This window comes from Hyla sarda, chromosome 4 (genome assembly GCF_029499605.1).
Source record: "Hyla sarda isolate aHylSar1 chromosome 4, aHylSar1.hap1, whole genome shotgun sequence".
Lineage (NCBI taxonomy): Eukaryota > Metazoa > Chordata > Amphibia > Anura > Hylidae > Hyla > Hyla sarda.
In genome coordinates this window covers 182,160,085-182,173,404 of record NC_079192.1, presented here as the reverse complement: position 1 = coordinate 182,173,404, position 13,320 = coordinate 182,160,085, and the positions used below count along the sequence as shown (strand labels likewise).

Genomic DNA, 13,320 nt, shown 5'->3' with positions numbered 1-13,320 from the left:
CTCTATTTGAAATGGACCTGTAATCCGTATTTAAAGCGTTGTAGCCGTGAGTGCTCTGGCCCCAACACGGTTTATTATTTTGTTGCTATGTCATGCAGATCTTGAGATCTAGGGGAAGCATAGCAACAAAATAAAAACAGGGATAAAATCAGGACACCTGAGGCAAAATGTTATAGAAAGCAAATATTTTTCCCTCCTGAACCCCTTAAGGACCAAGCATTTTTCTGTTTTTACACTTTAGTTTTTTCCTCCTTACCTTTTAAAAATCATAACCCTTTCAATTTTACACCTAAAAATCCATATGATGGCTTATTTTTTGCGCCACCAATTCTACTTTGTAATGACATCAGTCAATGTACACATAAATTTATGGCGAAATGGAAAAAAAAATAATTGTGAGACAAAATTGAAGAAAAAACACCATTTTGTAAATTTTGGGGGCTTCTGTTTCTACGCTGTACATTTTTTGGTAAAAATGACACTATCTTTATTCTGTAGGTCCATACGATTAAAATGATACCCTACTTAGGCTGGGTCCACACTACGTTTTGTCCCATACGGGAGCGCATACGGCAGGAGGGAGCTAAAAGCTCGCGCTCCCGTATGTGACCGTATGCGCTCCCGTATGCCATTCACTTCAATGAGCCGACCGGACCGAACCTTTCACTCGGTCCGGTCGGCTCATTTTTGCGCCGTATGCGCTATTACAACCGGACCTAAAACTGTGGTCAACCACGGTTTTAGGTCTGGTTGTAAAAGCGCATACGGCGCAAAAATGAGCCGACCGGACCGAACGTTTCACTCCGGTCGGCTCATTGAAGTGAATGACATACGGGAGCGCATACGGTCACATACGGGAGCGCGAGCTTTTAGCTCCCTCCTGCCGTATGCGCTCCCGTATGGGACAAAACGTAGTGTGGACCCAGCCTTATATAGGTTGGATATTGTCGTACTTCTGGAAAAAATCATAACTACATACACGAAAATTTATACATTTAAAATTGTCCTATTCTGACCCCTATAACTTTTTTATTTTTCCGCGTACAGGGTGGTTTGAGGGCTAATGTTTTGCGCCATGATCTGAAGTTTTAATCGGTACCATTTTTATTTTGATCAGACTTCTTGATCGCTTTTTATTCCTTTTTTTATGGCATGAAAAGTGACCAAAAATACGCTATTTTGGACTTTGGAATTTTTTTGCGTGTACGCCATTGACCGTGCGGTTTAATTAATGATAAATTCGTATAGTTCGGACATTTACGCACGCGGCGATACCACATATGTTTATTTTTATTATGGTTACATATTTTTTATATGTAATTTGGGAAAAGGGGGGTGATTTAAACTTTTAATAAGGAAGGGGATAATGTGTGTGTTTTTAAACCTTTTCTAAACTTTTTTTTTCACACTTTTAGTCCCCTTAGGGGTCTTTTAGGAGGAATCATTAGATTCCTCATACAGATCATTGTGGTTTCATAAAACCACAATGATCTGTGTGTTCTGCGCTCGATTGATAAAGCCTGGCCATGCCAGGCTTTATCATTCAGAGAGCCGGAGCCGCCGCAGCAGGAGAGGTAAGCCCTCAGGCTACCTCAGTAGTGGATCGCTCCCCCGCGATCGCGCTGCGGGGGGCGATACACCCCACTGGACCACCAGGGACTGAATACAGGCACCTTTAGACACCGCTGTCAACTTTGACAGCGGCGATCTAAAGGGTTAATAACCGGCCGCAGCGATCGCCGCATGTCGGCTATTAACGCGGTATTACCCCGGTAACGGCCATTGGACGAGTATAGATGTCCATGGTCGTTATCGGGTTAAATAGGAACTATCATTTGAACAAACTTTGCATAGATCAATAGTGCAAGTTAATATAAGAAACTTTTTTATATATTTTAGACAAAAATGCTTTTTTCTCCTGTTATTAAGCTTCTATTCCACTCTGCAAATCAGCTCAGCTTTATTCTGGGTCTGCACAACAAGCCAATACAAGTCTATAGAGGGGGAGTAGGAAGTTCCACCCACCAGCTCAAGGAGAACTACAAATTAGAGATGAAGCCTAAAAATAAGGTGCAGCTCATAACAGAAGGACCGAGGCAGTTAAAGCTAAAGCCGGACCCCACCGGCAGCAATAATGTAAAATAATAAAAACCTATAGCTTATGCCTCTAGGACCTCACCTATTGTGCATAATGGTGTGGACATAAATAGATGTAACAGCGTTTATTCAAAAAATGCTTTTAATTCAGATATAAAATGTAATATATATATAAATAAAATAGTAGCAAAATATCACATTACACTGGCATTTATCTAATGAAAATCTCACTGGGCCCTAGTGAGATATCAAAAAATTTATGAATAAATTAATATTTAAATAAGTCCATAAATCTGCAGATAAAAAAAAAATATAAAAATTAAAATACCAATAAAATAATTCCGTGAAAAATGTTGGATTTGTGGCAAAATGATTGTAACATAAAGTCAATGAAAAAATTAATAAAAAAGTTGATAAATGAATGATACAGAGTATCTCTCACCACTGCTTCTGGCTTGATCTGTTGTAGTAGATGGGTCGCAGCCTTATATTCCTCATGTGCCCCAATGAGTGGAAAGGGGGCACAGATTGATAGATCTCCCTTAGCAGCCCCGTTGGCTGAATTAAAAGCAATTTTTGAATAAACGCTGTTACATCTATCTTTGTCCACACCATTATGCACCATTGGTGAGGTCCTAGAGGCATAAGCTATAGGTTTTTTATTAGAGATGAAGCCTGCAGAGAAATCTACTGAAAAATACCATATATGACTTATGGATTGGTCAGAAAAAGTGCTGCTCACCTAAAATGACAGATACACTTTAAATACTGTTTAACTATATGGGACGTAGTCAAGGATTTCTTTCTTTTGGACAGTACAATAAAATGTACAAGTAGACTATTACTATCTACTAGTTATTGTAGGCCATTTACTAGCTCAGGCTCTACTGTCCAATTTAAGGTTGGGTTCACACACACAGTACTTTACACACAGTATTTTAAGCCAAAACAAGGAGTAGACCAAACCCAGAGAAAAACTTAAATGGAAAGATGTGCAGCTTTTCTTGTGTTTTGAACCTACCCCAGGTTTTGCCTAAAATACTGACCAAAATAGTACTTGTGAACCCAACATAATAGACATTTGGATGTCTTTATCTGTTTTAGTGTGGCAGTAGGCCCTTTACCTTCTGGGCTGCTGCACAAGTTGCACATATGCTAAAGCAGCATAGCCCTGAATGTTAGAGTTGTTGTTATTCCCGCAGTTAGGCTGGGCAGAAATTTAGATTGTGATCCCCAATGGGGACAGACGCCAATTTGAGTGTACAGCATTGTGGAATCTGTGTGTGCTAAATAAAGAATTATTATTATGTGTTCACTGCAAAATTACTACATACTGACTCTAAGACTTCTATGGTCATGTGTACACTCACCACACTGTCACAGCAATATTCTTGTTACGCCTAGCGCTCCGGGTCCCCGCTCCTCCCCGGAGCGCTCACGGCGTCTTTCTCCCTGCAGCGCCCCGGTCAGTCCCGCTGACCGGGAGCGCTGCACTGTCATGGCCGTTGGGGATGCGATTCGCACAGCGGGACGCGCCCGCTCGCGAATCGCATCCCAGGTCACTTACCCGTCCCGGTCCCCTGCTGTCATGTGCTGGCGCGCGCGGCTCCGCTCTCTAGGGCGCGCGCGCGCCAGCTCTCTGAGACTTAAAGGGCCAGTGCACCAATGATTGGTGCCTGGCCCAATTAGCTTAATTGGCTTCCACCTGCTCCCTGGCTATATCTGATCTCCTCCCATGCACTCCCTTGCCGGATCTTGTTGCCTTGTGCCAGTGAAAGCGTTTAGTGTGTCCAAAGCCTGTGTACCTGAACTTCTGCTACCCATCCTGACTACGAACCTTGCCGCCTGCCCCCGACCTTCTGCTACGTCTGACCTTGCCTCTGCCTAGTCCTTCTGTCCCACGCCTTCTCAGCAGTCAGCGAGGTAGAGCCGTTGCTAGTGGATACGACCTGGTTGCTACTGCCGCAGCAAGACCATCCCGCTTTGCGGCGGGCTCTGGTGAAAACCAGTAGCCTCTTAGAACCGGTCCACTAGCACGGTCCACGCCAATCCCTCGCTGACACAGAGGATCCACTACCTGGAAGCCGAATCGTGACAATTCTGCCATCCTGACAACTGTAAAATGAACTCACCTCCTATTGTATATAAATAGGAACATAATACATGATTCACATAACAAAGAATAACTGCAAATTCATATCAATGTCCATCATAGATATGTCGGAAAATTGTTTAGGTGGCTCACACTATAATTAGGATAATATATACCGAGATAACTGTGTTGCACAATACCCTACGTGCCTAAATGAATTTTAATAATAACATCATAGATATATGTTTGGAGAATGATGTTTACTTCCAATGGATGCCAACCTCTAGGCATACAGTGGCATCCATTCCTAAAAGCCACTTTATGTAAACAATATGTATACCGCAAAGCATATATTTTTTACTACTTCTCAAAGAAAAAGATGAGTAGCGGCACTAGCAACACAGATCTTCACACTCTTCTTTTGGACTTAAGGACAAGCTAGGAGAGTCTCTGTTCTGACCCACGGTGGTGCTAGGACAGAGAATCAGGCATCAGAATATAATGTAACAGTATGAAGAAACATAGCCTGCACTCACTGCACAGTGCGGGTCTCATGGCCTCGGATCCCGGACCTCCTCAGTAGCGTGGGACTTGCAGCAGCTGCTGACAGCGCTCAGAAAACAGGCAGCTGCCGGCGGTTTCGCGTTACAATCAACGCTTCATCCGGCCTAGTGAAAACGTCATCGCGCTGATGATTTTATCAGGTGAATGCTGAAATCATGTGATCAGGTGACGTATCAGTGCAGAGCAACGGGAAAGGAAAATAGTACTTATAAAATAATATACCTTCACCAAATTATATAACACTATTCACTAATAATATGAAGCACTTTAGTACAAAAACGGGGACATATCTAATCTGTCATTTAGACCAAGTGGACCCTGCGCATCAATTGCAATAGAACCTGCCTTCTGTTCACATTATTGCGGTAAGCTGAAACTAGTTCTATTCCTCCAAATTTTAGGTCGGCACAGTTACCACTATGCATCGACCTCATATGTTCAACGAATCTAGGGGAACCTCCCCTTTTTTTTACTGAATAAATATGTTCGCGGATTCTGATCCGTAAGTGCCTCTCAGTCTTCCCGATATAAAAATTGCCACATGAACAGAGCAGGAAATATACCACGTACATACTACGGCAAGTACTTAAATCCTTCACCATGATTGTATGTCCTCCCAGTACACATGTATTTGACTTAATATTCATATTGCACTGTGTACATGACCCACATTTCTTATTTCCTTTTGGGGAGGGAGTTGTCAACCAGGTCTCCTGTCTTTTTTAAAAAGTTTGGATTTATTTTTCAAGAAATCCTGAATAGTCCCATTTTTCCTAAACGTAACAATAGGTCTATTCACTGCTGTATCGTTAATGTCCGAATCTGTAAGTAGAAGATGCCAGTTACTGGATATAGCCGTTTTTATCATAGCATTTAATGGACTGTTCTTGAACGCAAAAACAAATCTTTCATTCTTATTGGCTGAATTCACATTTCTAGAGCTGCTCTTCACTTGAATGAGGTCCTTCCTACTCCTCGTCTCTGCTTTTTAATAAGCTTTATTGATGACTCTTATTGGAGCCCCTTGTTCTCAGCCTCTGTGACAATTCTGCAGCTTGACTTTTATAACACTCATCTTCTGTGTTGTTTCTCCTCAGTCTCAAGAATTGACTGTATGGAATTCCATCCTTTACCTGCTTTGGGTGCGAGCTCTCATAGTGCAAGATAGCATTTCTGGCCACTGATTTCCTGTAGCCTTGGGTGATTAATTGCCCATTTTTAACTAATAGACGAAGGTCCAAAATTTCGAGGCTATCCCCTCCATAGACACTAGTAAACAACATATTCATTTTATTCTCTGTATTGAGGAAAGATACAAACTTCTCAAATTGTTCTTTGGACCCCTCTCACACCACTAGAACATCAACCATATATCTCATATATGCTTTTAGATGTTTAATATATGGGTTGGTAGTACTGTATATATATTGCATTTAAAAAATTGCTAAAAAGAGGTTTGCATACGAACATGAGGTTTGTGCAGGAATTCTGTTGGCAGGAGTCTTACACATTAACATCCATTGACGTTGAATCATTGTACACTAGAATCCCGCATATGGCAGGTGTACAGGCTGTTCACACAGTGCTTGAGCAAACAGATAAAAAATTAGAATACATCAGTTTCATTTGTGATGCGTTAATGTTCATACTCTTCAATAATACTTTCAAATACGAAACCCAGTCGTATAGGCAGTGTACGGGGACTGCCATGGGGAGCCCGACCTCATGTTCGTATGCGAACCTCTTTTTAGCAATTTTTGAAAAACAATATATATATATATATATATATATATATATATATATATATATACAGTACTACCAACCCATATATTAAACATCTAAAAGCATATATAAGATATATGGAAGATGTTCTAGTGGTGTGGGAGGGGTCCAAAGAACAATTTGAGAAGTTTGTGTCTTTCCTCAATACAGAGAATAAAATGAATATGTTGTTTACTAGTGTCTATGGAGGGGATAGCCTTGAATTTTTGGACCTTCGTCTATTAGTTAAAAATGGGCAATTAATCACCCAAGGCTACAGGAAATCAGTGGCCAGAAATGCTATCTTGCACTATGAGAGCTCGCATCCAAAACAGGTAAAGGATGGAATTCCATACAGTCAATTCTTGAGACTGCGGAGAAACAACACAGAAGATGAGTGTTATAAAAGTCAAGCTGCAGAATTGTCACAGAGGCTGAGAGCAAGGGGCTATCCAATAAGAGTCATTAATAAAGCTTATTAAAAAGCAGAGACGAGGAGTAGGAAGGACCTCATTCAAGTGAAGAGCAGCTCTAGAAATGTGAATTCAGCCAATAAGAATGAAAGATTTGTTTTTGCGTTCAAGAACAGTCCATTAAATGCTATGATAAAAACGGCTATATCCAGTAACTGGCATCTTCTACTTACAGATTCGGACATAAACGATACATCAGTGAATAGACCTATTGTTACGTTTAGGAAAAATGGGACTATTCAGGATTTCTTGAAAAATAAATCCAAACTTTTTAAAAAACACCAAAGACAGGAGACCTGGTTGACAACTCCCTTCAAAAAAAGGAAATAAGAAATGTGGGTCATGTACACAGTGCAATATGAATATTAAGTCAAATACATGTGTACTGGGAGGACATACAATCATGGTGAAGGATTTAAGTACTTGCCATAGTATGTACGTGGTATATTTCCTGCTCTGTTCATGTGGCAATTTTTATATCGGGAAGACTGAGAGGCAGTTGCTCTGCACTGATACGTCACCTGATCACATGATTCCAGCATTCACCTGATAAAATCATCAGTGCGATGACGTTTTCACTAGGCCGGATGAAGCGTTGATTGTAACGCGAAACCGCTGGCAGTTGCCTGTTTTCTGAGCGCTGTCAGCAGCTGCTGCAAGTCCCACGCTACTGAGGAGGTCCGGGATCCGAGGCCGTGAGACCCGTACTGTGCGGTGAGTGCAGGCTATGTTTCTTCATACCGTTACAATATATTTTTTACTGGATACCTCAGTGCTGTCTGCTGCACTACTTCAATTACTAAATAAAAAAAAGTTACACTGACATATCAGTCCAGAAGTGACTAAAAGGCCTTTCTGTTTGGTGAATGTGATGGATATGTTTGATCTACTGTTTTTGCTAGGAGCCTACCCGGCACAAATGGCCACTGTATACTTCAAATGCAGCATAAAATGTAGATATTTGTTTATGTTTACCAAACTACTTGTTCCACTCAATCTTTTAGCAATCCCCCAGTCCTACGCCTCATATAGGACATGTTGTACAACATTGAACCATTGTGGCTGAACAACAATGATATGAAATAAAATCCCTACAAACTGATAAAAGCAGCATTGGCAGTATCTCTGCAGTTTCCTAATTCATCTTTGTAAAGCAGTTCAATGTTTTCTCCTGGATTTACCACTGGAGTGGACATAAAAAAGCTCTTGGTTGCTTAAGGAATCACCCAAATGAGTGTATTCAGTCTAAGTGCCTAGGGCCACACCAGACATAAATATGACCCTGCCTTTATCGTCACAAATCTTCTGGGGCCTGCAGTAGAGCATCCTCCTCCTAGTATGATAAACAGATGCTATGCTTTATGACAGAGATGGCATTTTACTGTTGAAGTGTGGTGTTTGACTTACTCCAAACCTTCTCTGACTTGTCATCAGAGTCTCCCATGTAGTTATTATAAGTAACAGCATGTGCTGATATAGGTAGGCTTACAATGATTCTACAGTCATGGCCGTAAATGTTGTCACCCCTGAAATTTTTCAAGAAAATGAAGTATTTCTCACAGAAAATGATTGCAGTAGCACATGTTTTGCTATACACATGTTTATTCCCTTTGTGTGTATTGGAACTAAACCAAAAAAGGAGGGAAAAAAAGCAAATTGGACATAATGTCACACCAAACTCCAAAAATGGGCTGGGCAAAATTATTGGCACCCTTAACTTAATATTTGCCTGGACACCCTTTGGAAAAAAATAACCGAAATCAGTTGCTTCCTATAACCATCAATAAGCTTCTTACACCTCTCAGCCGGAATATTGGACCACTCTTCCTTTGCAAACTGCTCCAGGTCTCTTATTGGAAGGGCGCTTTTCCCAACAGCAATTTCAATTAGATTTAGATCTGGACTCATTGCTGCCTCTTCAGAACTCTCCAGCGCTTTGTTGTCATCCATTTCTGGGTGCTTTTTGACGTATGTTTGGGGCTCATTGTCCTGCTGGAAGACCCAAGATCTCGCAAGCAAACCCAGCTTTCTGCCACTGGGCCAAAATCCATTACATGATGTCTTGCACACATTCAAGGCACCCAGTGCCAGAGGCATCAAAACAACCCCAAAACATCATTGAACCTCCACCATATTTCACTGTAGGTACTGTGCTCTTTTCTTTGTAGGCCTCATTCCGTTTTCGGTAAACAGTAGAATGACATGCTTTGCCAAAAAGCTCTATCTTGGTCTCATGTGTCCACAAGACATTTTCCCAGAAGGATTTTGGCTTATTCAAATTCATTTTGGCAAAATATAGCCTTGCTTTTTTATGTCTCCGTGTCAGCAGTGGGGTCCTCCTGGGTCTCCTGCCATAGCGTTTCATTTTATTTAAATGTCGACAGATAGTTCACACTGACACTGATGCTCCCTGAGCCTGCAGGACAGCTTGAATATCTTTGGAACTTGTTTGGGGCTGCTTATCCACCATCTGGACTAACCTGTGTTGACACCTTTCATAATTTTTTCTCTTCCGTCCACGCCCAGGGAGATTAGCTACCGGGGCAAGGGTTGGCAAACTTCTTGATAATGTTGTGCACTGTGGACTAAGGCCAATCTAGATCTCTAGAGATGGACTTGTAACCTTGAGATTGTTGATATTTTTCCACAATTTTGGTTCTCAAGTCCCCAGACAGTTCTCTTCTCCTATTTCTGTTGTCTATGCTTAGTGTGGCACACACAGACACACAATGCAAAGACTAAGTGAATTTCTCTCCTTTATATGTGTTTTCAGGTGTGATTTTTATATTGCCCACACCCGTTACTTGCCCCAGGTGAGTTTAAAGGAGCATCACATGCTTGAAACAATCTTATTTTTCCACAAATTTGAAAGTTTGCCAATAATTATGTCCAGCCCATTTTTGGAGTTTGGTGTTACATTATGTCCAATTAGCTTTTTTGCCTCCCTTTTTTGGTTTAATTCCAATACACACAAAGCTAATAAACATGTATAACAAAACATATGTTACTGCAATCCTTTTCTGTGAGAAATACTTCATATTCTTGAAAAATTTCAAAATTGCCAACATTTACGGCCATGACTGTATATCCTTGTCATTATCAGATGACTGACTATAATGTACTCTAACAGGAATCTCCATTTGATACTTATAGAAAATATAATATCAACTGGTTATTCCAGTGTTGATCTAGTTAAATCATTGTAATAAGCAGAGTAAAAAGTCTAATAATTATGTTGTTATATTGTTTTATATTATGTTGATTGTTGACAAAATAACTAGCTAAATCCACTATTATTCAATGCAGTAACACAATAAAATATGAAACATCAAAGAGGGTGAATGTCATTCGGTATTGCTAGTTATAAACTGATATCTACTGACTGCCATATGTTTGGTCTGAGTAATTAAAGGGGTAGTGGTGGTAGTCAGTTCAGCTAAGATACAAATATGTTTAACAATAGGAACATAGCTTCAAAGTGGACCAACATTATTTTTTTTTTAAGTTTTAAATGTGTTAAAGTTGACACAAGGATGAAAAACCCATTGTCTATTGGTGCATTCATTAAATCTATATATATTTAAAACTCAACCTATGTATGTATTTATGTATGGAACTTTGAAATAACTGGAGATATTTTGATGAAACTTGGTACGTATGTTACTTATATGTAACATGCGTATATTATGTTATACCAAAAATATAGGATAGTTAATTTAACTCTAACCCACCCCCATTTGCGCGAGTAGGGTTTTTGTCTGAAGTCCCATGCAAGTCTATGGGACTTCCAGTAAATCTCCTGATCGCATCTTGAGCATCAGAGATTGCCTGGGACTTAAATTCTGAGGAATGTCTGGTGGGTAGGTGCAGAGTATAGTTTATGGGGGACAGGATGCAAGTTGGGATAGGAGGACAGGATATGAGGTTGGCATATGAAGAAGGGATATGAGGTCATAATATGTGTATGGGATATGAGGACAAGATATTAGTATGTGATATGATGAGGAGAGTGTCATTGTTGCTCTTCCTTTAGGTAGGAAGACCGGGCAATGCCAGGTACTCTGCTAGTTAAAAATATTCATTGTTACTGAGTGTATCTGGGTAACTTCCCTGTATTTGGAAACACATTTTGGAAAACAGAGTAGGTAATGTGTGGCTTGCGGATAAATAGGTATGTCGTGACGTTCATATGAGATTACTGAACTATCGGAGTCTCCTTCATTTCATTTGGCTTGAGTGTTGATCTAGGCCCTGCATACTGTACAGGATACTGCAGCAATGCTGTGCAAGTTACTGGCCGTTGAGGTACCATTGCCATATTTACTGCATTGTGAGCAAAATAAAAAAAAAAATAAAAACACACCACTTGCTATATTTTGAGAATATAAAGATATACAGTAGTATGTTGATGCTACAATCCATGCACAAAACAATAGTGTTTGTCAGTTGTTATAAATGTAGATGCTGTTTTGTCCTTTTGTTTTAAGACAATGACAATTCTTCCACTGTAGACAGTAAAGTGGATATTGTAGCATTGTCTGTATCCAATAACTGGGTGTAGAAAACACCAATACAATACATTGTCCAAGTGTTTGCATTAATGTTTAGTGATTCTTACTACCTAACATCCATATTTCTTCTATGCATACACTGGATTCAGCTCTGCTGCCTATGGAAGGGTTCTGTTGTCATTCAGTAGCCAGTGTCTTAAGATGTCTGGCACAAGTCCCATTACATTGATTTGGTAACATGGAGGATAGACGTGTCCTATGATGTAATGTTAGTGTACCCAGCACATGGCAGGGAGATATAGCTGTGACATGCACTAGATCCTGGGAAACCAATGGCACCTACATAAGACCATGACATAGAAGCTGGCTCTCACCTGCAGCCCGGGGGGGAGAGGGAGTGGAAGGTGGAGAGAGAAAACATCTCAGCTCGATCCGCCATCTTCAGCCACAGAGGAGACGGACTGAAAGCGGATCATACACAGACACACCCTGGGGACGGGAGGAAGAAGAGTCCAGAGAACAGCCGAGGCCTCCAGACCTGGACAGCAGGGCGGCTGCGGGGAGGGACAGCGCCCAGTGACAGCAGCTCTGCGGGTCGGTCACAGCAGGGACACAAACATGTCACCGGGGGATCAGCCCTCCCTCCTGCCGCTCTCCTCCGTCTCCTTGCTTCTTCTCAGTGATCGCGACGGTTTTGCTGCGGTTTGATGCAGTCACATCCAGGAGAGACTGCACAAGCTAGTAACCAATACACAGACTGGGGGAGGGGAGGGAGTGAGGAGGGTGGGGGCTCGTATGGATGGCTGGAGGAAGTGCAGGATGCAGGGATGGGGAAGGACACATCCAGGGGACCAGTGATGGAGGCAGAAAGGACGGCGCTCCGGAGCTGTCCGCTGTGTGCGGTGCTGAACCTCCTGCTAGTGGCGCCTACATCCCGGGCGGCACATGCGCAGCCGAAGCGGGCACATTCCCCATACTGTGCCAGGGGAAGATCTGCGCCACATACAGCTGGCACATAGGCTGGGGATCGCTGACGTCACCCGATGCCTCAAATCCCCGTAAAACACTTAATCGCATAGATTAACAATAACTCAGAAATATGAGCTAAGCCCAGAGCCAGCTGCTAAGGGAGGGCAGCCAATAGCTGAGTGCCACCAGGAGGGCACTGCCCATAACTACACATTGGTACCCTGCATAGGCTTACATTACCCCACTACTGTCACATGCTGCTATGTCAGTATACATGGTGCTGCCTCTGTGGTCCCCTCTAAGTGAGTCATTAGGGTGATGTCATGTCTTTGTTATAAATGACTGGCAGCAGAGATGGGAAAATGTGGGCACAAAAATACACCACATAATACAGCAGTGTTTTCAAAACAGTGTGCCTCCAGCTGTTGCAAAACTACAACTCCCTGCACGCCCGGACAGCCTTCGGCTGTCCGGGCGTGCTGGGAGTTGTAGTTTTGCAACAGCTGGAGGCACACAGTTTGGTAAACACTGCTATACAAGGTGGCAGTACTCTCCAGGCGGTAGTGCATTGGTTTTACAGTATAGTCACTACAATATGTAGGCGAGCTTTAAAGGTTGCAAGAGAATGTCATGTGGCCATCGTGTACACACTAATTCACACAACATGGTGACACACAACATGGTGACAATGGTGACACACACACAACATGGTGACAATGGTGACACACACACAACATGGTGACAATGGTGACACACACACAACATGGTGACAATGATGACACACACACAACATGGTGACACACACACAACATGGTGACAATGGTGACACACACACACAACATGGTGACAATGG

General features: G+C 41.8%; 1 protein-coding gene across 1 annotated transcript in view; it reads right to left on the bottom strand.

Moving 5' to 3' along the window:
- MAPK8IP2 (mitogen-activated protein kinase 8 interacting protein 2) overlaps nt 1-12,614 on the bottom strand; it is a 78,686-nt gene extending 66,072 nt beyond the window's left edge. Inside the window, exon 1 of the mRNA XM_056573016.1 lies at nt 11,873-12,614. Coding sequence (XP_056428991.1) covers nt 11,873-11,937 — 65 coding nt within the window. The 5' untranslated portion in view covers nt 11,938-12,614. The remainder of the gene's footprint in view (nt 1-11,872) is intronic.
- Between the last annotated feature and the right edge of the window lie 706 nt (nt 12,615-13,320).